This window comes from Siniperca chuatsi, linkage group LG23 (assembly GCF_020085105.1).
Source record: "Siniperca chuatsi isolate FFG_IHB_CAS linkage group LG23, ASM2008510v1, whole genome shotgun sequence".
NCBI lineage: Eukaryota > Metazoa > Chordata > Actinopteri > Centrarchiformes > Sinipercidae > Siniperca > Siniperca chuatsi.
Genome location: NC_058064.1, coordinates 6,324,352 through 6,350,653, shown reverse-complemented (window position 1 = coordinate 6,350,653; position 26,302 = coordinate 6,324,352). Strand labels below are relative to the sequence as shown.

At 39.4% G+C, this 26,302-nt stretch overlaps 1 protein-coding gene across 15 annotated transcripts in view; it reads left to right on the top strand.

Moving 5' to 3' along the window:
- The window catches only part of ppfia2 (PTPRF interacting protein alpha 2), a 160,070-nt gene that overhangs the window by 96,349 nt on the left and 37,419 nt on the right, over positions 1-26,302 (top strand). For all 15 annotated transcript variants that reach the window (XR_006376727.1, XR_006376726.1, XR_006376725.1 and 12 more), the window contains 4 exons: positions 13,788-13,889; positions 17,146-17,310; positions 18,199-18,273; positions 24,120-24,230. Coding sequence is in view for 6 of the 15 variants with exons in the window: in XM_044185359.1 (XP_044041294.1) it covers positions 13,788-13,889; positions 17,146-17,310; positions 18,199-18,273; positions 24,120-24,230 (453 nt within the window). In the remaining 9 variants the exon portion in view is untranslated. The remainder of the gene's footprint in view (positions 1-13,787; positions 13,890-17,145; positions 17,311-18,198; positions 18,274-24,119; positions 24,231-26,302) is intronic.

The following is a 26,302-nucleotide window of genomic DNA, read 5'->3' as shown; positions in this document are numbered from 1 at the left end:
CCATTCATCTACCATTGCATTGGAGTAGCACTGTGTTTTGTTTTAAATGGATTCATCTAATTTCAGTTGCCTGGTGCTGTAGAACATGTCTGTGCCTCAGTGGACCTCTGTTCAGTCTACCCTCTCATTTCTCATCTGGCCCGCACATAAAGTCTCTGAACTAATGTGAAGCCAGAAATTAGGGCTGAAACAATTAGTCAATTCATTTTTTAGCAGATTGACAGAGAATTACTCTACCACACTTTTGAGATTCTCAAATACGATGACTTGTTGCTTTATATCATTTTGAATTTATATTAAAATGCACTTTAGATCTTGTCTCATAGTTTTCAAATTTAGGCTCTTTCTTCAGTAACAAAAATAATTGGGAATCAATTTTGTCGCACAGATTTGCCAAAATGTAAACAATATTAGGTGAAAAAAAAGTAACTGACTCACTCACTATGTCCCAGTTCAATACTGCAGCACATACTAACTGTATACAGTTTGTACTACTAATCTTTTCTGTTTTTGCAATGCATTGCATTGTGGGACAATAGGGTTTTCTACACTACATACAAAACCTGATTAGAATTAGTGTGTAGTATGAAAAAAGCTAAAGACAAAATTATTCTTCCTATTTATATCACCGAAATAATGGTGGGAACCGTAGTGCTAAACAGTAATTCATATTCATCCAAAATGCAATACATGGCATGTCTAGCTACCAGGGAGTGACCTGTGAATAAGGGCAGTGAAAACTAAAAAACAGCGTAGGGTTCAAAGGGTTAATTGATCATGAATATAACAGTTATGTGCAGCCCTAGACAAGACAATAATCCTATTTCCCAGCTAAGCTAGAATAAGAGGACACAGGGTTATCAGACATCTCCTCCTGCTGTACAAGGCAAATAGCAGTCACAGCACATCCACCAAGAGCCAGCCTGCTGCTGTTGTTGCGTCCCTGAAAATAACAAAAACATGAATTATTTGTCCTCTTTGGAGCGTTCTGCATTCCATGGGTAATAGATGATGGATGGTCTGACATCTCTGGCCATGCTTGTTTGGGTGTTTCACAGCGATATGCAGCTTCGCTGCTGCCTGGATGCCCGACGTTATTGGGACCAAATGAGAAGAGTGTGACAGAACATTACATGTGGAAAACAGAGAGTAGGCATTCTCATCTGGTAATAAAATGCTCTCCCCCTCCCTGACCTTTTTAAAATGGGTACAGTATCACCATGTGTTGCAGTGGCATCAATTCATCACTGTACCATACACTGGAGCTGAACGTGTCAAGCCGAGGGCTCATGTATTGGAGATGGGATGACTATGGGATATTTTCTTTCATTGCCTCACTCTTATATCCCCAGTGAAAGCCAAATAGTCCATCTTGCGATGAGGCTTGTTGCTTCTTTACCTTGAATTTGCCCTCCACAGACAGAAATCCTCAGACACACACACAAGTCCAGGCAGATCTCTTATATGTAAGAGGAGCTCCTCTGCGCTGACAGCACTTGTTCGCTGTCCACAGTACATCAGACTGTAACAGTTATTCCTATGGGTTTGACGCCTTACCAGGAGATGGAGTTTGAATATCTGAAATTACTAAGTATATATTATGTATTTCTTCCCAAACATAGTATTTGAATCATTATTTACGTCAGACCGCTCAGGGATGTTTAATGCTTTCCCAGTTCTTCCCTCATCCTTGGGACAGACTCAATTTACTCTGAGATAAAACACAGAGATAGAATATGTTTGGCAGATTTTTTGAGTTTGATATGAAAACAATGCTGTGGACGCAGAAAGAAACTGGTCAACTGAGTTAAACCACAGTTTTATTAACCTTAAACCAACCTTCCTTGCTGAGAGTTAGATGAGAAGATTGATACAGGGCTGTAGACTGCGACCATTTTTGGAGATAGTGCTCCTAAATTTTAGATCAGCGAGACTTGCAAATATGCTCACTGTTTTGTTTTTTTTGTTTTTTTGTTTTGTTTTTAAAATCATCATTGTATATCATGTGAAACTACAGGGAGCAGTAATTGGTGTGTGTGTGTGTGTGTATGTGTGAGCGTGTATTACTAATGTTGTGGGGACATAAATTCGTTTACATAGTCACATTGGTTTTGGGTACAGGTTACAATTAGGTTAGGGTAAGGGGCTAGGGAAAGCATTATGTCAATGACTGTCCCCCACGGGGATAGTGAAACAAACGCGTGTGTGTGTGTGTGTGTGTGTGTGTGTACCTACCTGTGTCCGGTCCGTAAGTGCTCTCACTTGGCTCTTTGGTGACAATGAAACAAAACTATTGATTCATTTGTCAAAAGAAAAGGTCATTCAGACCCTCCCATAGTCAGACTGGCCATTGGGAGCACTGGGAGACATCCCGGTGGGCCGGCCTGTCGCTCTGTGGGCAGCCCGTTATACAAAAACAAGAGCGCAACTTTGATTATGCACCAACCCATATCCTCCTCCTCAAGATCCTCAATACATGTTCAACTGTTAGTCAAGGTTTTGCAGCTGAAACCGTAAGACAGAAGACAATAGGGATGAGATAAGCAAGGTTTTGGTTTGGCTAGCTGGCTATTTAGCTATATGGGTGCCTTCTGTTGCACTCGTTAATGTCACTTTTCGTGAACCGACCAATCACAGCCTGGATGGGGCGGGACATTAAAAAAAGGTTGACGTGCTACCGTAGAAAAGGTTTCAGTCGTAGTCATCTGGACACTGTTTTCAAACAGATAGAACACTCCTGGACGAATGAGGGACTACACCGTCTTGACGTGCTACAGTAAACTTTCAAATGTTGAACTCATTGTTATGCATTAATGGTCATGATTATTGACAAGTTAGTACTTAGTACTTAGCTTATTTATTACCAAAGCATTTATCAGTAATACAGTTAAGATAGAAACAAATATGAATGTGTTGCGTTGCATGTCGATTTAAGTAGTGCTCCTAAATTTTGAGCTGGTGCGACTAAAATTTTCAGTAGGGAGCACCAGTGCTACTAGTGGAAAAAGTTAGTCTGGAGCCATGTGATACCACTCTCACTTTTTGTACAGGTTTAACAAGATATAACGTGCTAAAGAGTGAGCTTTAGAGGTGTTGGTAGGCAGATTTTGTTACCTTTGGACAGAGCCAGGCTAGCTGCTTCCGCCTGTTTCCAGTCTTTGTGCAACAATAAGCCAAATGGCAGCTAGCGCTAGCGTCATATTTACTGTACAGACATGAGTTTAAGTTTTTTTGTTGTTGTTTTTTTCCGCCAGTGTTTTACAGTTTAATCTTGCCACAAGAGCAGCTTGGTCTCTGTTTGGCTCTTTCTAATGGAGTTGCAAAGTTGTAAAATTTTCTTTTAACAATATCATCAATGTTCTTTTACATACATAGAAAAACAGGAGTATCCTGGATAATTTAACAATACTATAGGTTTATGTTTTGGTTTATAGTTTGAATTATTTCAACTTCATTTCAGAGAAATCATGTATTCCTGTCAATTTGGTGTGACAAATGGCTTTAAATACTACAATACCCATGAGCCTCAGCAACTGTTGCTATGGAGAAGGAACTAGTCAGAAAAGGAGCAAATTCAGAAGGCTTTGTTATTATAATTAGAAGCAAAACATTGCCCCATAGTTGCTGAATTCATCTTACATTGACCCAAATTCTGAAAGTCAACTGATTTAAACCGACAAATGTTTATCATGTTTCTACAAGCCATTTTTTGTCTTGTACGTTTGACTTTTTATAAAAGAACCTGCCAGTCACTGAACATTGATTCATTCCATGAATATTTTTCAATACTCTTCTATCATCTAATCTTTGTATTGAGACAAGTCCTCATATATCCCTGTGATGAGGCAAATTTCCACTTATTTGATCCTACACAGCTTTCATTCTCTTGAATTTTGGAGGTTAGAGGTTAAAGGCTGTGGCTGATGTTGTGATGACTGGCTATGGAGTTGTGGCAGGTCCTCGGACAGGAGTTCAAAGGGATCAAAATTAGTTATTAGGCACTCGATGGGCAGTAAATTGCCAGGCTGTAATTTCCACTCTCAGATTTATGACTTGGCCTCAAGGGGCCTTTACAGCATAGAGATGACCCCTCTTACCTCGCTAGCTAAAGGTTGAAGGTTATTGTAAATCACACCTCTCCAACCTTCAACGCCATCACTCTCTCTCTCTCTCTCTCACACACACATCTATTCACACACCCTTCTGACCTTTCATTTCCCTTTTTGGGGGGTCTGCTATACATGCCTGCTGTGTTTTCCCTGAAGTAATGCTTTCCCAATAATTATCCCATGTTTTTCATTCTGCTGTTGTTTTCCTCTGGTCCCATTAAAGGCATCAGTGCAGTGACCGGTCCCCCACTGCCCCGATACAACATCACAGCAGTGTCATACAGTCCATTCAGGACAACCATTCATTGTCCTTTTCAAGAACTGGCTCTTGTTTGTTTATTCAGCTTGCTCTTTTGTCTCTTTTAGCTCATTTCTTAATGTCCCCCCCCCCCCGCATTCCCTGTCTCTCTTGAGCTGTCACTATCAAATAAAGGCAAAAATGCCCAAAAAATAACTTTAAAAAACAACAACTCTTTAACTATCTAATTTCAAAAATAATCACAGGCAATCAAGCTGAATAAAATTAATGCATTATTTCCCTTTATTCGTGGCTGGCTCGATTTAAGTTAATGGTTAATTGTGAAAGATTAATTTATGCTTGGTTCATTATGCATAAACAATTTACGTCTGTGAAGGGCCATTAGATTTTAATGTGGATTTCATAGAGGACATGTACAAACAGGTATAAAATCAGACAGGCATAATGCTTTATCAAATTAAATGTGTTGGGATAGCAATACAAATACAATCTAGCTTGATGTTTTTACAATAGCCCCCTGCATCTTATTTGTATCTATATTGAATCATCCTACTGTATGCACTTTGGTGTGAGCAGCTATTTGAAGTTGTGATGGCAGTTTCTCTTCAGAAAATAAAAGGATGAGTGAGCCCACAAACATTGAAATATTCATGCCTTTAAGGTTCTCACATTGGTTCTGCAGTACTATGGGACTGTATTACTGCAATAGTCAGTAGAGTCGGTGGGTGTCCTTGGGGTTATTTATCACAGAGACATAGATGAAAGGCAACTACGTGGTTCCTGAAGAGGCTTCATTGATAGAAGCACGCTGGCTGCTGTTGTAACACTTGTCGCCTACCTTCAACTCACCGGCATGTCACCACGAAGAAGAAAAGATGCTCGCTCAGCACGGATAACCTTCTTGAGTATTCAAAGCTGACGAAAGTAGCCTGCTGACTGAGCTGAAACTCAGTGGCTGTTCCTCAAGGTCTCTCTGGCTCCTCAGTGTCCGATCTCAAGTCTCTGTGACTGATCCTTCTTTATCAGCAAGATGTAGGCCAAGAATCCACCTGGCAAAGGTCCAGAGTGGACTGCTGTTGTTGTTGTGTGATTGATGTAATGGAGGTCCCTTCTCTTTGTAACCAACAGCTCAGTATGTCTGTAAAAACGTATACTTCTCTTTATCGTGAGGACCTTCAAACCTACCAAAAGGGTTTCAATGTCCTGTTATGGTGTAAATGCTGTTTTTATAGATATTGGGGTTGGGTCAGTTAACTTTGGTTTCATGTTATTTAGAAATTTTAGATTGCATAAAAATCAAAGTATAAAACATAAAAAGGTTCTTTGATTCACATAAATTTAGTAAATGATGTATTGATTATGAAGTTTCAACATATAACTGCCTGCCTTGTCTTGGAGGTGGAGATTGGGCAACATGTAATGCAGATTTTGCAGTGATAATATGTCTTTAGCAGTAGCATCACAGAGATACAGTCTACTGTGCCTCATTTCATGTCAAATTACGCTTGGTTGGTTTGTAAAAGTGGGGTGTAGCAGCAGTCCCTTTTTGGGATTTGGTCCTAAATTTCTGACACTGAAATTTTTACTCATGATTGTCAACATTTGTATTACTCAATTAACAAACCTTCCACCATTCCAATTTCCTACACCTAGTGGATGGGCCTTGAAAGAAAAAGCACAGGTTCAAAAAATTGTGTAAATAGATAGATATTGGTTAGTTGAGTAAAAAGCCTTTCACCGCCACTATTCATCTTCCCTGATTTACCCCAACCCTGATTTTAACAACCTGCAGGCTTAAAGCTGCAGGTTTTCATTTATCTGATTTGAATGCTCAAATGTGTTCATAGTGATATTTGTTCACTTGGAGCAGCATCACTCTCTTGCATGTGTAGACAGTTGTTAACTTTGGGAAGTGCAGCATTTGTATTGCTAGCAGGAGGCTCATCTCATAATTTATTTATAACCACCCTCTGTCCCTAACTCCCTTTGGTCTCGCACTGTAAATATAACACTATTTATCAAATATTAAAGACCTACAGTATAGTGGAGCTTTCTGAAACTCAGATGTAGTAATTGAGAAAGCACAAATATCACAGTAAGGCTTCTATTTGTGCTTATTGCTTTTTATCTGGTACTTTCCAAAGTGTTTTTTGGTGCACCACATTAGTCACGGTGCATTCACTAACAGTTCCTTTTGCTGTTTCACAGCTTCTTGCCATGAAAGTCATCTAATTTATTCTTCAGAAGAGTTTCTTAAGGTTAAACCTCTACTCTCTTACTGACTCGTATTTAATCTTATTTGCCTCATTTTAGGCTTTTGAGAATATACTGTTGGTTGACGATGACATTGTTCATCATCCATTCCTTCACGAAGATTCCTGAGGCTTGGCTGCAAGAGATGGAGGTAGCGTTATTACATGGATGGCAGCTTTTTTGTCTCGAGCTGCTCTCTGTTTCAGCATGCCGTCAATCACACCACCACTTCTCTGTCTCCACTGAGACTGATGCACAACTGCCAGGGTTTGTTTTTAGCCTGGAAGCATGACTCTCCTGCAGAAGCACACCTCCATTATTTTATTTTTTTTTATCTAGCTGCTGCTTTGCTAATTTTGGCCGACAGTTAGCCCACTCAGGGAGGAAGCCTTGTCCACCATTTCATTTAGAGTTCACCTTCTAGGCAGACTACAGGCTCACACATATACACACTCATACTCACACACACTACCTGACATATTGCAGTGCTAGGCAGTTTGCCCAGGTAATGAGAAGTGGGGGAAAAGAGGGAGGGGGGAGTGTAGTGGTCTAGCAGGTCATGGGTAAAATAATGCTAGAGAGAGGCTTGGAGCAAAACCTCAGCTCATCCAAGTGGAATTTTATACTTTCCAGCTGTTAGAATGGACTATAAAATAAAGCTGTAACACTTCATCAAAACTGGCCACTGATTAAATGACCTTGGATAACATTTTGAAAGTGCAGACAAACCATTAAATAGCTTACACGCAGTATTCAGCCTAACATACTGTAGCTTACACTGTGTAGATGTTCATTTTCTCTCATTTAACAGTCGACTCAGCAGTCAAAACCTTCTAATTATCATAAACCACAGCTTTTGTTCGGAAGCTCTGCTGCTGTTCACAGCTGGGCAGCAGTTGGCAACATTGAGTAGTGTCAGCACTGCTCTCATCACTTCCCCTGAGGGAGTTCTTGAGCGTCCCCAGGGAACAGTCTACTGTGTGTTTGTGTATATGTGTGAGTGTGTATACTGTACGTCACCCTCTGCCTCAGCTCGACTTGTAAAACCACAGCAGAGGTGAAAGTCCACTTAACCGAAGCATTGAAGATGCTCTGTCACGCAAGCCCCAGCATGGGCATCTGCACCTTTTATTTATATGCCAGGACTCTACTCCTCTCTGTCTCGCTGTGCTCACTGAGTCGAGTTTCCACCACAGTGCATTCGGCCATTCGCTTCTCCCTAGCTTTCCGTCCTACCATCCTATTTTCAGGTTATTTATGAGAGCAGCACCTGGAAGCAGCGTTTCGTAGGTATAAAAATTCACCAGATTGTGTTTTCTTTGAGATATAGCAAAATAAATATTATTGAATAGAATGAAACTTCCATTGCTGCATTTTCAATGTTGTGAATAATGCAGTGTGGCAAGCAACTCTGGTTAAGCATAAGTTACATCCCATATTGTTTTTGTATTTTGATATTGATGTGTGTGTATGTTACGGACGTTGCCAATAACTTGCGGATACAGCATAATAGAAATGCAAACAAGTACAGTGTGATAGATTGATTTGCAATGTTTAAAATAAAAGTCAGGAAGGAGCTTCTTTTTTTTAAACAGGTCTTTATTAGAGTTGAATGGATTCTTATTCAGAATATAGTTCATGCTGTCTGTAGGTGACCGCTAAGCTAGCTGTTTCCCCCTGAATTAGTCGCTTTGCTAAGCTAAGCTAATCGCCTTCTGGCTCTAGCTTCATACTTAACACACAGATATGAGAATGGTATTGATATTTTCATCTACAGCTCATCTAAAAGAAAGCAAATAAGAGAGTAAGAGGCTCTGACACACCAAACCGATGTCAAAGAACAAGCAGAGACAAAAGCCAACTGTTGCGTAGCCTCACATCGCCTGTGTCTTAAAAAGTGAAAAGCTTTATCTTGTCTGGTTTGGTGCCTGTCTGAGCATGCCCTTTGATTATTTTAAAATCTGAACACTCCCTCCTAGCCTGTGTGTGTTTATTTATGTATTTGTACCACATTTGGCTTGAGACATTGACTAGCTGAAAGAACATGGAGAAGTTAATTAAAGTGGGTGTCAGAATGCCAAGTTTAGTGTTAGGACAACGGTTACAAAATGAGCTAAAACACTCAGTGTCACAAATAGCCTACCAACATCCAGATTCTTTATAAATCATGCTTGTGCCAAAGTCTGGTCTTCACTCCTAGCATCTGTAACAACTTCTCTCTGTTTGATGAAAACACAATTCTACTATTTAAGAGCAGAAATTTTGTGGATGTCCTGGAAACCACTATAATATGTGAAATGTTGTTTCAGTGGAGCCCATAATCTGCCAAGGTCCTGCCAGTGTGGCCTTTAGGAAGATGTCTTAAAAACATCTCCTCTGTCCCGGGGTCATAGCCCTTTCTTTAACTCAGCTCCAATAGAAAGGATTGCTCTGAGGTGGCTGGTTTAAAGAAAAGTTCCATAGAGAGAGAGAGTATACTGTAGACTGTTGCTGAGGAAGTTGAAGCTTACCAGCACTGTTGGAGCACTAGCAGGGGATTGTTGGGTCTCACAAGCATTAAAGCAAATGATGCAATTTGCAGAAGGGCCTTTTCTTTAAAGAAGGATATTGTGATTAGCTACATTCCTCTGGGAGGGAGATTTATGAGCTCGAAGGTTCTTTTTTGTGCCTGACCTACTATGCAAACTGAGTTTGGAAAATAGAGTGAGGCAAATAAGTACTGTGTTCTAAAAGGACACAATTGCTTGATTTGCAGATTATTTCCAAGATAATTTAATATACAGTGAAATTGTAATGATCACTGTGGGGAATTTGAATCATTTTGGCAGCCAAATAACAATAGGATTCTGGATATTTAGCAAATAATTATTGTAATGTAACTATGGTAATATAATAACAATATAAATTAAGCAATATGCACACATTCTCTTTATGTTTAAAAAGCTTTTTCTCTGTCCTTATTCTGTTGTGTTGGTCCATTATTAGGTCAACTCTCTATAGTGATGACTTGGTTTCCACGCCAACACTTTTTTCCCCCTATCTGCTGTTGCTATGGTAACAGCTGGGTCCTAACAGTTGACCTGATCACGCTCTGTAGATAATCTAGTTGTAAACTCAGCAGGCTCATACATATAATAGACACATTTGTCCTGACAGTTAAACCTTTGGCTTCTTGACTTTTGTGGACCAGTTGCAATTAGGTTTTTATTGGTCTTAGAGATGTGAGGTTCAAAGGCAAGACTTTGGCCTGGCTTTGTCTGCGTGGTCTCTAGTAACATGATGTAGCAATGATGATACAGACATCATGTTATCTTTGATTAGAAATCAGTGGAAAAAATGTCATTTGAGACTAATTGTGAAACAAATTATCACTATTTAACAAATGATTGGTTTCACCCAGATTCCAACTTGATTGCGCCAGTGATGTTGCTCAAGTTGCCTTACAGGAATTAAAAAATCACATGTAGAGAACACACTACAGATTACTTACTTAGTGTCTGACAAAGGTGGAAATGACATTGTGTCTTTTGATTATAAATGACATTCAAAAGTCATTGCCAGTTAAGCAAAAAAAAAAGTTCCATTTAATATTCTGTATCCGTCATGTCCTTTCAATGCAATGCAGTTTAATGCAACCCCACCACTAACTACGGCCCCAAATTACAATTACAACAAGTTTTATCATGTGCCTGAAAGATTTACAGCAGGGCTGTTGTATTAGATTGAATGAGATTGTACATGTGTATCTAATAAACTGTCATGTGCACTACATAATGTTTAATTAATTATGAGATAATTAAGTGGGGATCATAAGAAGACAGATGTGATAATTTAGTTATGATCTCAAGATAGCAGGCCAGAAACATTTACAGCCACAATGACCATTCTGGGCTTCCATATTTTTTAAACTGCTTTCACACCTTCCAGCCGTTCCAATTGGAAAGTTGTTACAGCAACCTGCAGCAATCCACTTGGAAATTAACTGGACTTAAAGATGCTGCAAGATGCCAAAGCCTCTGATCCTGAACATTGCAGATTAATTGGCTGTCCCACTATTACTCACCGGAGTTCAGGCCCAGTACAGATCTGAGACAAGCATGACCAAAACCTGCAGCTCTGGGATTTCTCACCATTCATCCCATAAAGGGAAAGAGAGGTCATGTTCCTTTATGTTCCTACCTATGCTGCATGTTGTGACAATATACCTAAAATCCAACCTTTGATCACATAAGTAAATCCACTTGACTTTTTCAAAAACTTCACTCACAATACAGAGTCAGTAGTAATTTGAGGATTTTCATGGTGTATGATGTCTTTGTGGAGAGGATTTGTCGCTCTATAAGGTCTATAAGGATTTGTCGCGCTACTGTAGCTACCAGACACAATATTGCCACACTCCCAGGAGTTTGTCTGTAACACTGAGTTATTGTCCTTGTCTCCTGAAGGGCAGAAGGTGTACTGATTCTGAATTACAATGTGTACTCAAATAGTCAGATCACAAGTTGTATTTATCTGACAGCTTTTGAGGATTTATTTATTATTGTAATATTATATGTTAAGCACATTGTAATTTTGTTATAAGTGCTATATAAATAAAGTAATAATCATTCATTATGGATTAGTTTGTTGTGTATATTTTAAATGATTAATTGTTTCGTCTATAAAATATCAGAAAATAGTGAAAAATGCCTATCACGATTTCCTGGAACTCAAGGTGATGTCTTCGAATTGTTTTGTCCGATCATCAGTCCAAAACCCAAACATATTTAATTTACAATACTATCAAACAGCAGCAAATCCTGACTTTCAAAAAGCCAGAACAAGCAGATGTTTGGCTTTTTTTCTAAACGATTGAATTATTATTAAAATTGTTGATTATTAATCTTTTGTCGATCAACTAATAGAGTAATTGAAAAATTGTCTCTAGTCTTAATCATAGAAATAATCAATACAATTGGTGGTATTTTATTATTAAAGTTTATTTTAAGCTTTCATCATGGTTTCTTGTGTTTTAGTCCTTGAGTATTTTTCTGGATAGGATTGAGCAAAATCAATGTAAACGGGACCCATTGCTATTGAGAAACAGGCTATCGTATGTATCAATTCCTGCAATACTCTGCATACTGCACGTTCAAATAAATAAACACATTTTCCCTTTTTCGTTTCTGAAATCAAACACAGAGCATGCTGGTTATTGTGTCACATAAACCGGTTCTAAATCTAAATATAACACAACCCCTCCCATCACTCAGGAGTCACATTGAGACAGTTGTGTCTCTGTTTGATTCGTTTGTACCTGCCTGATGTGACCCGCTCAAAAGACATGTCTGTTCTACACTTAATTTAGACAGGGATGACAGGGACAAAGGTTTGACAGGCTGTGTCTCCTCCTCGGATGGTTGTTTACTAGAGTGTTATTGTGATAGGCATATAGCTCAGAATTCCTGAGTGAGTTTGCGAATCAGAACTGTGTTTAGGAAAACAATAGTTCTGCAAGACTGTATTTGTGATTTGGGTCTGGAGAGGACCAGCAGTGTGATCACGCAGTAATTGGTGTATAAATGTAGTTCAGGCGTATTTAAATCTTTTGTCAGAATCCACTGCAGCAAAATGAACTGAGACACACTGAGAGAGCAAAGCTGATGGTCTGGCAGAGGAGACAGAGGGGATGTCATGACAGGCTGCTATATTTCAGACTTAGCGGTCACATTAAAACGGCTTTGAAAACTTTTTTCTTCTTCTTCTTCTTTTACTCCTTTTTCTTGTTCTTCTTCTCCTCTTTTCTTGTTCTCCTCATTTTCTTCTTTCCCTCCGTTCGCATTCTTCTTTTCTACCTTTCCCCCCCCACCTCCTCCTGCTCCTCCTCCTCCTTCTTCTCTTCTGCTTTCTTCTCCTACATTTTCTTCTTCTGCTTCTTTCCCCTTCTCCTTCTCCCTCTTCTCCTCCACCTCCACCTCCTCCTCCTCGTCGTCGTCGTCGTCGTCGTCACTAGTAATAGTAGTGGTGCCACAGTATTAGTGGTACCACATTTCATAAATGGCCTACCTTCTTATTTCCCTAATTTTTTCGGCTTCAGTCTAATCTGCCCGTTGAAGTTCAGCTAAACCTGTGAGATTATATCTGCCTCTGAAAGATATTTGTATGACTAAAACTGCAATCTGCCATCCTGATGCAGCTCCTACACCTGCTGCTCCATCACACACAGCAGCCACACAGTCTGCCATCTCAGCTGTTGTCCATAGTACCATGCTCCGTTTGTAGTATTACTCCACAGTCAATACAAAGCACAGTCCTCTCAGTCCTCCTTTGTGCTGTCACGCAGTACTGCAGGTGTAAATCCACTACACCTGGCACCGTGCCTGCACCACTGTATAGAGCCAATCCTCTTTTGTCTACAGATTACCATTAGACCATTCAATCCTTTCCCCTTATTGTACAATGGACTGAACCCTTGTACACTGTAATATTTTCTGGGGTCATGTTTTGATCCATACTTGTCTGAAACGCCTGTGGTTGTAACCTTTTGTTTTCCCGGTAGTTGAATGTGAATAGATTGCTTTTGTTTGTTTGACTTGTTGTAATAGAAGAGATTACATTGTGGTCAGGCTTCACTGTGATCTAAATTATATTTTAATCTCAACCTATATGGCCATTGTATTCCTTAATTACATACAAGTGTGTTTTCCTGAACAGTTCTTTTCTATTTTAGCAGCTTTGATATTTGACTTATATTACATACAGGGGAAATTATTTATCATGTGTTATTGAGATATTCATTTGATAGCTGAAAATATACAATGACAAATTTGTATACATTGCATGCACTAAATAGTGTAAATGCTCATACAGCTTGTATACATTTATGTTGTTAACAATAGTAAATAAGGGGTATTAACAAGAGCTAGACCAGTAAATTAGCTAATATATACTGATATCAGCTTATTGCCGATATATTGGTATTGGCATAAATGGCAGCCGATAAATAGCAAGTAATTACAGTAAATTTTCTTTATATTTTCATCCTCCAGCCACTATCTAATAATCCCTGCTGCCTTATGTTGCATTGCATCACTATACCTTACACCATGGAGGGCTGTTGCAGAGTATTGTGTGATGCTGATCGTGATGCTGACCCATTCCCTCCCTTTATTATTTTTGTTGCTCAGGAGTTTGCTGCGCTGACCAAGGAGCTGAACGCCTGCAGGGAGCAGCTGCTGGAGAAGGAGGAGGAGATCTCTGAGCTCAAAGCAGAGAGGAACAACACCAGGGTGAGGACAGCATTGACAGACATCTTAAATCATTTACTAAAGAGATTATTCTGCCACCAATTAATCTTGCCTAAATTGTTAAATCTGCCACTGATTTAACATGATAATTCTCTGAGCCATTCGGTAGTTTCTGGAGCAAAAACATTTTCAACCAGAAATGAAGTTTATGATGGTGCTGGTTTCTTCCATATCCAACCCCTTTACATTTGTATTCCAAAAGTTTCTCTAAAGTTTCACAACTTGCCCCAAATTCTCCTGTCAGCTGCAAAAACAACAACTGCACACTGCGATAGACAGTGTCCTGAGAAAGCTTAAGCTATCTGTTGGGTACAGTTTTAAGGCTGTAGAAGCACTGAAGCAACCATGCGTCTGTTTCCAATTCCAAGACATACCTCATTAGCTCCCCACATTCTGCCTGAACATTTTTCCACTTACTTCACATTGATGGCCGCTCAGTAGTAAAACTATGTCCAAATGTCCACTGCCCTGCAGTGTCCAGGTCAAAGTATTTGCGGGGGGAAACAACTAAAGACATTAGCGAATCAGCTCGATTTTGTGGAGCTGAAGTCCTGCATCTTCAATAAAAAACATTTGCTTTTTAAAGCAGTAAGCAAACTCTGCTGTTGACAGATAAGACTCTGTTTTCCATCCCACTGCTGATTAAGTGTGGATTTATAGTCTTGCACTATCTTTCTCTGGGTGGAGGCAGAATATTTTAGCACAACAGTGACTGAGAAAAACAGAAAAGAGGGAGGTGAGGCGCAAGAAACAGGCACAGACAAAAGTCATTTTCACTCTCGCACTTTATTATCACCTCGAATCTTCTGATGGGTAAATACCAAGCAAACTTTAATTAAGCTTGGTTTTGTCGCTGGTAGGGTTTTACAGTTCATAATTAAATCTCCAAAGGCATTTGCAAGCAGTCAGTGGACTGAGGAGCTGACAACAGATGTGATGACAGTGGAAAGATGGGTTAATTTTATTGGTTGTTTTAGGTAAGCATGACAACCAAATGACATTCATGTGAATTCATAAACTCGAGTCATGCAGAGACATGATCAGAGAGAAAAAGGATGAAAAGATTTACTGAACTGAAGAGACTGTGGCTGCTGTTGTTCTGAAGACATTATCTAAGGAAGAACTCATTAACTAAACATTCACTTCCTGATTGATTCAACGGTGGGCATTTTGTTGAGTGTGCAGGAGTACGTAGACATGATGGCTGCTGATGAGACTCTCAGAGACAGATGTATCAGACAGACAAGAGAAGAGACAACACTCAGTCTCCTTTCAACGACAGTGTAGGTCTGCATGGGGTCTTTTTTCAGCCCTGCATGCACATTCTCCTACAGGATTTCCAACCATTACCACCCACTCCTTCAGCGCTTTCTGATCACAAAATTCGCCTACCTGCACTTCTAAAGCCAAGAAATAGTCCGGCATATCACCCCCCTTAACACCGCAACTTGTTGTTTTTACAATTCGATTTTTGTACAGGTTGAACAAGATATAATGTGTTAATTAGTGAGCTTTAGAGATGCTGATAGGCAGATTTTGTTACCTTCAGACAGAATCAGGCTAGCTGTTTCCCCCTGTTTCCAGTCTTTGTGCTAAGCTAAGCTAATCAGTTGCTAGCTCCAGCTACATATTGAATGGACAGAGACTTTAAATTAGTACCAACCTGAGCAAGAAAACAAATACCAGTAAGTGTATTTCCCAAAGTGCCAAACTATTTACCTCTCATAATTTCATGACATTTTATCCCACAATGATGCTGTTGACCTGCAGCTCCTACCACATTAAAGTAAATACATCCTACACCCCCAACATTTATGTTCTGCAGGATCCCAAACCTTTTGGAGCCCTGTACTTAGCGTCCCTTTTTCAATGCTCAGAGTCTTTGACTGTACAGTGTGACACAGTTCTTGCCTTCAATTTATTACCTGCTGTAGCTCATCCTTGGAGTCTTCATTAATGAGAGAGAAGGCATCTGAGCAAAACAAATTAGCAACCACAAGTATATATTTCTTGTAGATAACTAAGCAAATTATGCTTGTGATGCATAATAGTGATGCTTTTTTGACTTCTATCACTGACATAAACCAAGACAAATATATAAGAGAATATATTGGATCAAGGGGTATTAGTTGTCGTTTAAACTCTCATTAGAGCCTGTTGCTCTCACCTTCATCTTCATCCCTGTATTCTACATGTTCTGTTTTATTACATTAAATTGTTCCCAGTCTTCTTCAGTCGTCTTAAATAATATCATGCTTACTGTGTAATGTTTAGTAAGAACCTTTGTAGAGCTTTGTTTAAAAAATGCAGCCTCCTTGAGTTCACCAGTGATACCAAGTGGGAGCTTGGTTTCTTTATAAGTGGTTAACCACAGAATACATTTAATCCAGCTGCAGCTTGTTGGGCAGCCTTCAGCAGGGAATGTTTGGCCTAGTAAAGCGAAGGCATGTCAGGGATGAAGCTAGGGACGTTTTCTAAGAGAGAATGGGGAGATCATTTTGAGCTGGGACTTTACCCTCTAACCAGATCATTATCTTGGGGATATAATATTATGTCTTTGGACAACTTCGGAGAGGGAACGAAGTGTTGAGATGTGCATAACCACGAAACTGCTACAGTGTTTCTATGATCCAGCACCAGTGAGTAACAAAGGGAAATGAAAGCAGATGATCCTATACACTGATCTCACAATGGAACCTGAACAAGAAACAGTAATGAATAATGTTTTATCTCTGAAGCCAAACTGGTATTCTTTCTCCCTGGTCCCTCTTCTTACTCCTAGTTGTTGTTGTCTAGTTACCTTCTTTTCTTGAAGTCAGCCCCCCAGCTCTGCATCTCATCTTGTCTGTCCTTGTGAAGCTTTCTTGACATGCTACCTAAAAACCTATATTAGCATAATCCCTTTTGTGCACTGCTGGAAGGATTGCAGTTACTTTTGAGTAGATTTTAATTACTTTTTTTGCATCTTTCATACTTTTACTCTGGCACTACATATACAGCAAATTTACCCAAAAAATAAGATTGACATAATTACTTTAAATTACTGTTACTGTATAACATTTCCTTAATGCATACCTGTTAAAATAGCTTTATATGTATAATATGTTTTGCGCTTTTGATGCAGCACTGATCCTTCATCTGACGTCTGACTTGGATTCCATTTGTATTATTCTTTTTTATATGGTAGCCTCATGTTGATGTTGATGATAACAGTGATTTCTCCTGTGTGTCTCTTCAGCTACTGCTGGAGCATCTGGAGTGCCTGGTGTCCAGACATGAGCGGTCACTTCGTATGACAGTGGTCAAGCGGCAGGCTCAGTCTCCCTCGGGAGTCTCCAGTGAAGTTGAGGTCCTCAAAGCGCTCAAGTCCTTGTTTGAACACCATAAAGCCCTAGATGAGAAGGTAAGTCTGCCTCCATTTGAACATCATTTTAATTTCAAGGTGTCTGCCTAAGCAACGTGTACAGTAGCATCAGGAATCAGTGTGTCTCCTGTATCTTGGTCTTATATGATTTAAGTGATTTACATTTGCAATTTGCTGTGTTTTCCTGGTATCATTTGTTGGTTTTAGCCTCTACAAGTCCCAACGACAACATTTCTCCTGCCTCCTCACAGCCTGCTGATTTGTGACTGCAGCCCCCTGTGTGATATCACCACTGTCCCCTATAATCTATTCATCCTCTCATCTAAAAGCCATAATTTATAAAGCATGTCCAATGGTGTGCTGTTCAACGGAATAAAAGCTGTCTTGGGCAGCTGAGGGGCCATCCGGAATCGGACTCCAGCTAACTTCTAATCCAGGATCAACCTCCTCAGAGATATGGCATCCTATTGGGCCGCAGCCACAGTGGTGCACGGTCACCACGCGGTGCAAGTAATTGCTCCATTACAGCCATGACAATTGTAGAAGAAGACGAGTACGCTCTGAGTTTCCCTGAGTTCACAAAGGACGAGAGGAGTGTAGGAGTTGAATCTCCTCCCAGCAACTGGTGCTTTAAAAGCAATAAAAGCCTCATAATGCTGTTTTGAAGCCACAGCAAAGTGTTATTGTGAGGCTAAGGAAGGAAAAAAGCACCAGGACTTATTTTCTGCTGTTTTAACCCTTGATTGTCTAGACTGGAATTTAAACAGTAGTCAATGGGAAACAAATTGAATGCATTTCTCTGCCAGACCCTCGACAATCAGTCCAGCTCAGTGCAAATGCAGCAATTTACACATGTTAATAAGATGGTCCATCAGAGAGGAGATCAACAGGCAGATCATGATGTTTGTTTTTTGTTTGTTTTTTCAGGTACGAGAGAGACTACGGGTGTCACTGGAGAGGGTGTCTGCCTTGGAGGAGGAGCTCACAGCAGCCAATCAGGAGGTAAGAGTTGCCACAGCTATTATGTTTAAGATAATAATTATTATATATTTGAATCTTTTTTGTGTTGTACTTTGTATGATATAGTAATATAGTATCCTCAATGATGGAAGGGATGCAATGGAAGGATGGATGGATAGATGGATAGCAAGATGAATTGAAGTCTTCTAACATATACCAAGTAGTGGCTCACAGGTTGTTTTCATTCTAAAATATTGTCAGATTGTCACAGTAACACCAAATTGTGTGTGTGTATATATATATATATATATATATATATATATATATATATATATATATATATATATATATATATATGTATATGTATATGAATCAAAAAATGAAGAATTACAAACAAATAATTTACATAAAAGAAATGAGAAAAAATGTAAAAGAAAATACCAGAAAATATATACAGGTTAAAAGCAAGCCTGATGAAGAAAAAAAACAATATAAAAAGTCAGCATACTAGATACTGTAGCACACTATACATTTAAACATGTCCAAAAACATGTTCCAACTCTTAGAACAAATGTACTGCTTGTTTATGTGGATATAAATCTAATACATACTGTGACGTGTCCTGAAATGTGTCTTGAATTATGTATCACCTCAAACATAGAGAAACAACCAGAGCACCTCTGCAGGCTTCACTCACCCTCATATTTACAGGGAATAACACGAAATAACATTGTGCACATGAGTGGCTGAGGCATAGCGCTGACAGAAGAGTGGCCACTTTTGGTATGGTGGTCTAACTCCTTCTTAACCTCCTGGCTCAGGCAGGTACAAGTGTCAGAGTAGCTCTTGCACTGCAGATGGTCCTGTTCCAGCTGAGAAAAACCCTTTAGGCTGGCACTTCAGAGCCTGTCAGACATGCCAGTCTGACACTCTGGCCTAGAATAAAAGTTGGTAAGGAGAGGATGGAGAAGAAGAAGGGAAAACAGTGTGAAAAGCAGAGGGGGGAAGGTTTGTGTGCAGAGTGGGTGGAAGGACAGACAGCGGGATTGGGTTGAGGAGGAAAGAAGAGGAAATGCAAAAAGAGCAAAGAGAGGCAGAAGACAGAAATAGAGATGGCAGGTGGGAAGCAGAAGCAGGTTGTGTGTGGAGATGCATGTGTTAATGAGAGTGCTGAGGTGCAGTTGGTCAAAGCACATCTGACAAGGTGTGGAGACAAGAGGGTGAAGGAGAGAAACACAGAGAGTAAGGCTTAACAGACAAACTGTGATGATGTGTTTGGATGGTAAATAGATGGACGAGTTGCTTGTGTTCTGAACCAAGATTAAACGGTGTAGGATCTGGGAAGAAAGGGAAAGAATGAAAAAAAAAGGAGTGAACAGTTAAAAGATTAATGTGACAGGACGCTGGTTCCCAATGCTTTTTCTTTTACAGCTTTTGGACAAAGTCTGCTTTTTAAACTGCAAAGTCCCTGACAGTCATCTCAGTACAGGACGTAGCACTGAAGAATTTTCTCACATAGCACAGCCAAGGCTAGAAAGACCGTTCAGTACATCTGCGAGGCTGTCGCTCATAAATGGTTAACACTACACTTGTCAGTGCGGTGGACAGATGAGTGAGTGGACCTTGAGGCGGTGAAAGAGGCAGTTAAACTGGCTTTGCCGAATAAAAATGTCCACACCTCAGAGGCTCCAGGGAGGCGGGTAGATCCGGGAGCCAGCGAACCGGTAATTGATTTGTGATGGAGGTCTGGTATGAGTCCCTTCTCCCAGTGGGGGTTTAGACAACACAGCCATGCCTGATGAAATCATTGGCCTTTGACCTCATACAGTCACAGGTGTTTAAGTGCCCACACACTGATTACTGCTGGTGATTGCAATTTGCTGTTATGGAACAAACTGCGATACAGACTGTGTTGGAATCTATCTGAGGATAAATTGTTTGTTGTTTTTTGGACATTAATCAACACTGTGACACATTTTGAAAAAACATTAATAGAAAAGTGCCAGGGGTATCTAAACAGCAAATTTGCATCCATAGTCATCATCACAATTAGAAATGGACAAAACAGATTTTAAAAAATTATACACAATAATCAATCTTAAATAAACAATACAATATATACTCTATCTATACAATACAAATATATAATATTATAAACAACTTAGAGTGACGCTGTAAAAACCTTAGCAAACTTAATAATACTTAAAGTTTGATTTTAAAATTGCAGTATGCAGTGCAGAGATTATTTCTATAGGTAGAAGTTAACTGCATCTAGTCACCTCTGGCACCTGCCTTTGTTTTCCTAAAGGTGATTTCTGTCCATTAGCTCAGTACACTGGCTTACAGGAGGAAGAGCCATTGTATGCATAATCTTATGAGTAAATTCCATATATTGTTTAAAATGTCCGTGCTGATAAATAATTACTGGTGATAGTAATTTGGTTTGTAATAAGAGCACGTATGTGTGTTAGGAAGTAAGTCTGCATTAAGTAAATCAATTAGCCTTAGAATAGAAACTCTAAGTTTGGGCCCAGTTTGGACTGAAGCACGGCAAAAAGACATGCAAACCAGCAACACTACAAAAAAATATAATAATATTTTATCTATAATTCAGTCCAAAAAGTGTGGTTTTCTTTAAAGCCCTTGAAAATAGATTTCCTATATTAAGTATTACTCTATAACATTAAATATTCATGATGAAATAAGCAAAAATCTACAAACTCAAAGTGCAGAAAAAAATGCTTTAAGTGTTATTTTTCAAGCGTTTAACGCTCAAAAACTCATGCGCAAACTGTCATCAGATTAGATTCAAATACTACTATATCCTGATTGGTGCCCAGAAGTATGTGACATCACCTTTTTCCAACTGAGTCCCAGCCAATTCAAACCGGTGAGAAGAGCACAGACAAAACAGCAAAGCCAGAAATCTCTCATGTGGAAATAGATTTTTAGGGCTTTTAAAACAAAATCTGCAAGAAAGATGATTTTAGAAATGTCTTGAGACAAATTGATTTCTGTTGGAAAAAGGTTAAATTTGCCACACTGGTAGATTTTCACTTGTTTTAAGAGAACAAGACTTTCAGGACTCAATAATAGAAAACAGCTTATTAACATGCAGGTGGTCTGCCTTGGGACCAGTCAAGTCTAAGTAAGACAAAGTAATATAAGAAGTCTAAGTAAGATCAAAGACGTTGTCAGAGGAAACATGTTCCTTTTTCCTTCTGCCTGTTATAACCCTGTGTGCTAACGCTCGCATCTTTTCCATAGAAACCCCAAGGCATCACTGACAAGTTTAAACACACAAAATGAACGCCCCTTTTCACCTAAAGACAAGTGTACTTTTTGCTTTCAGTATTTGTGTGTATATATGTTTGTGTGTGTGTGTGTGTGTGTGTGTGTGTGTGCATTTGCTCCAAAGCTTGAGTGATTTTAATTTAAGCGCATTGCACCAGAGACTTGCATGCCCCCAGCTCTCACCTTGACAAAATCAATCTTTTATACTCTTTGAACCCCACCAACCCTCCCTTCACTCCTCCTCACATTTGTCCAATCTCTCCTTCATCACATTACCTCAGACAGTCCTCTCAATCCAACACAGAAGTGCTAAAGAAAGATAAGGAAATAGTGATGCTGTGCGGTGAAAAGGCCCATTCTCATGCTTCTCTCATGCTTCCCTCTCCTTCCTTTCTGTCTGCCTTTGATGAGAGGTAGATCAACAACATCAAAAAGAAATAATAGGCGCCATGTTCATTTTGCATCTGGCAAACTTCTCCTTTCTGTAATTTCCGAGCTGCATATGCATCTGTAGCACTCCATTCATCATTTGTTGTGCCTTTATGTCAGGGGTGGTGTTAGTGTTTGATCTCTGAGCAGAAATTACAAACAATCTCAGAATAATGATATGGAAACATACAGAGGCATAATTATGCCCTCGTTAAAAATAATGAACAGAAATGTTCTGTAGTCAGTGTGCAACAGCGGAGAAGAAGCCAAGCTGTTGCCAGTGAAGTCTGAGGCTGCAGAATGAATGTTCAAGCTTAATGTAAGGTAAACCCTGTCCATGGATGCGGATGGGAGGAAATCATCTTTTACTGCCCTCTCTCCCCACTTTAAAGAAGTCCTGACATCAACTGACTCTCACTTTGATGTCAGTGAGAGCAGGTTAGGATTTGAGTTTAAACCAGCTCATGTCAAAATCACTTGAGAGCATTGTTTGTTTTATCGACAGAGGAGCAGATTTCCAAGCAACAACAACAAAGATGACCTTCCAGTAACTGTATTATCAACTAATTTTGAAGCAAACTGAATGAATACTATAGATTATATTGTGATGCATCTAATAACAGATACAGTATCTGGGCTGCTTGGAAATCCTAATTGAAATCACCAAAAAAGAACAACTATGAAACAGGGATAACATGCAGATTTGAGAGTCCTGGGTGATTCAGAGATTAAAGCATTTCTAAAGCTTCTGAATACTCATGGAGTCAAACCAGCATGATGCCGCTGTAATCACATCATGCTAACAGCACGGTACGTGTACTGTAGACATTTGTGGTTGTTGTTTTCTGGAGTTACTTCTTTGTTAGTGCAGGGAATAAAAGTGGAATAAGTTTTTTGTATTTTTTTAAATACTTAATTGGCTTGTTAACTGCGTGGCTGATGGTGTTTCTTGACTTTGACTTTGTTGGTAGTGATGTCATGAGTTCCCAAATCTCAGCCATTACTTTGGTGAATACAATCTAATCATAATCTATAGAAATGATGGCCAAAAGTATGAAAATAAGACAACAATAGTTATGGTTCATTTCATTGTGTTTTCAATTTGTCACAACCTGGATCAAGGCTGGACAAAAAAGGGGAGAAAACCACATAAAAGTTGTAACTTGATAGTTTATTTTCTGTAACAAAAAGATCAAATGTACTGATAGCCAACCAAAAGGGTGTAATCCAGGGAAAAGAGAGACTAGCTCACTGCCACCAGTTTGTAAGTAGTGAGGCAAACAGCCCAGGTGATCTGAATCTTCCTGATAACCCAACTCCACCCTCCAGGCCCCTGCAGGGAGAGGCTTGGCAAGCCTGTAGTGGGGCTCCCACTATAGCTGTATGATTTGCCAAATTACTGCAGTGTTTTTCAAAGCTGCACTGAAGTAATCACTTTAAGGAGGCGGTAAGTTTCACAAGAAGTTGACATTTTCGGTAGGTCATTTTTAATGGTTTGCGTGCTTCAAATTACTATCTTACTCCCAAAAGTTTCAAGTTCTGGAAAGTCTTGTTTTGGAAAGTACAAGACGTACCACAAAGTCTCAGGGGCTTCATATTGTTTATGAAAGATAAGTAGCAGCCAAGTACACTGTCTACCTTTCTCTTTCCCTTCTGTGAGGAGAGTGATATCACATAGTGTCTGTCAAGGAAGAACCTAATTATTGTTGTTGTCGGTCACCCCTCTGACAGGATCATGACTTTACCACAGTTGCTTAAGGTGGTGAAAGGAGACACACAGTCCGCAGAACATGACAATTATAGTGATTGTATCAGTGGTCACATGTTTCCAGCTTCATGTTGGTAAAAGCCATATTCCATAAATTCCTACAGAGGGGGCCGTACTGTAATTTACTAGTATTGCATAAGAGGGAAACATCACTAGTTAACTGGGGGCTGCAGTTATGTATTTATGATGACGTGCTTAATTTCATGTTAAAACATTGAGGTTTCAACAGGTTCTGCTTGTGTTGCAAAGCCACATTGAAGGAAATACCATGATGCATATTAAAAGTCTGATCTTGTTTGTATCTCAACTCTCTTAACCTTGAACAGTTTCTATATGCAGGTATTCTGACATTGTGTCTATTCCAGCTCTGATCTGTGTGCTTGTTGCCATCCTGCAGATTGTGGCCTTACGGGAACAAAATGCTCACATTCAGAGAAAAGTGGCTTCCGGGGAGGGAGGAGAGGACATATTGGAGGGCAGTGAAACTCAACAGAAGATCCATAGCAAGGTGAGCCTCCTCAGTGATAAAATGGGATTATTTTTTTTTTAAACGGACACACCAGTTTTTGTTATAACCTTCTACTGGCTGCAAAATTGGATACTGTTTACCAAACGAGCATTTGGCATATGTCAACATGCAGGAGATGGTCAAGCTCAGTATCAATAATAGGGCACAAAACTAGCTAACTAACTTTATTATGGCATGTTCCAAACTGAACTGAGCTAATATAAGAAATACCTTTTTAGGTCCTGAATTCCTTTACCACACTGCCAGGAATACTATGCAATTTTGGCAGAGAAATACTAAATCCCTCATTTTTAATGTCTTTGAGTCTAAAAAATAACATAACAAAAAACTCACCACACTGCAAAAACTGCCCTACAACACAAAATATTCTGTGAATTTGTGAAATCTTCTTATAAAGTATCAGACAAAACATTTTGACAATGGGGAATGCAAAAATCATTTTTTTTTTTTTTTAAAGAGAGAGAGAAAAGAGTATAAAAATGTAACCAGTACAAAACACTAACCTTAAAACTATATATATTTTAAAGGCTTAGATTTAAGCCTCTTCAGCTTCATATAAGCAATGAATTGTCAAAAATTCAAGTTAAAGATGCTTGAAACTAGATTATTTGTCTTGAAAGTCACCTCAGTTGAGGAGAATATATCTTTAAAATAGGAATGCAACGAAAGTTGTTTAAGTCTTGAAATGAGATAGTAATTCTTTGAACATTACAATATATACAAGCAACTCCATCTTTAAAATAAGGCACATCCTATATGGATAGTTTTTGGAAAAAAAGAGATACAGTATCTTCAATTGTCACTACAGGCATGGATGCATCTTAAGGTCTATATATTCCAAGTATTTACACAATGTTAAACATGTACATACTTATCTGTCTTTTAAGCACAGATCTGGGCTGTCATATATCATCCTCAAGTGTCAAAATCACTGCACTAGCAATCATTGTTTTGTCTAGCCCTCTGGTTTGGTGTTATTACAGATAATTCCTGCCCATTTAGATCTTCCTGGTGTTTTAATTGTCAGTATAACACTTTGCATTATATTGCAAATATTATTGCCTCGCTGACTATGTTGTGTGCTGGAATGTATTTATGGGGACTCTGTATTGTCTATCTGTATGTTGCTGTGTTTATATCTGTGTTTCTATGTTTTACTGGCTGTGAAAACAAATCTCCCTCTGGGACAATAAAGTCTAAATCTAAAAGGTTTTGATCATACATTTAGCTCTGCTGGTGTTCTGAAGGTGACCCACAGTCAGGTAAGAACTCTTGCTGTGATCCCAGCCTCTCCCATTATGCAGGAACACACGTGGACCTGCATAGCTGAATACAAATTTTTCTCTGATTATTAATTTAAGGACAGAGGTGTAGCTGCATCTACATTTACTAGATTATACAAAACAGACGCTGCATCAGAGCCCAAAACAACCCCAACAATCCCAAAGCAGACCTGTGGAATCCTTTTTACATGCAGGCAGCAGCATTTACATCTTACAGAGGATACCTGGGTAGATCAATGGAGATGCTATTACTCTGCTAGTCTGCTGGAGCAAGGGGGGTTTGGGGAGGGATGTCGGGAGTAAAAAGATGAAGAGTGTGTTGTGCAGAGGGATGGGCTAATGAGGAGACAGCTATCGTCTGCCCTGTTTTGTGAAGATAAAAGGAGTGAATATGAACGTGTGTTGTTTTTTTATTTGTGTGTATGTTTGCAAAAGAAATTGCATGTGTGCGTGTGTTAGCTGCTAAAATGTGGTTAGGTAAGAGTGAGGGCTAGTTATTCAGTGTCACCGCAGTCACATGGACTGACAGACGTGTCAAGGGGGAATGACATCCCTGATCTGCAGGACGCATGTCTTGGAAGCACAATCATCTCCACCTGACTTGCCCTTGGTTGTCATTAATGTGACAGGTAGAAAGAGGTCAGTAAGAAGGAGTCAGAGTGAGAAAGGAGGGAAGAAAGTGCAGCTTTTGAAGGGCATATTTACCCATCAAGCACTCAAACCTTTAGCATAGACCTGGATCTGCCTGATCCTACCAGCTAATGCAGT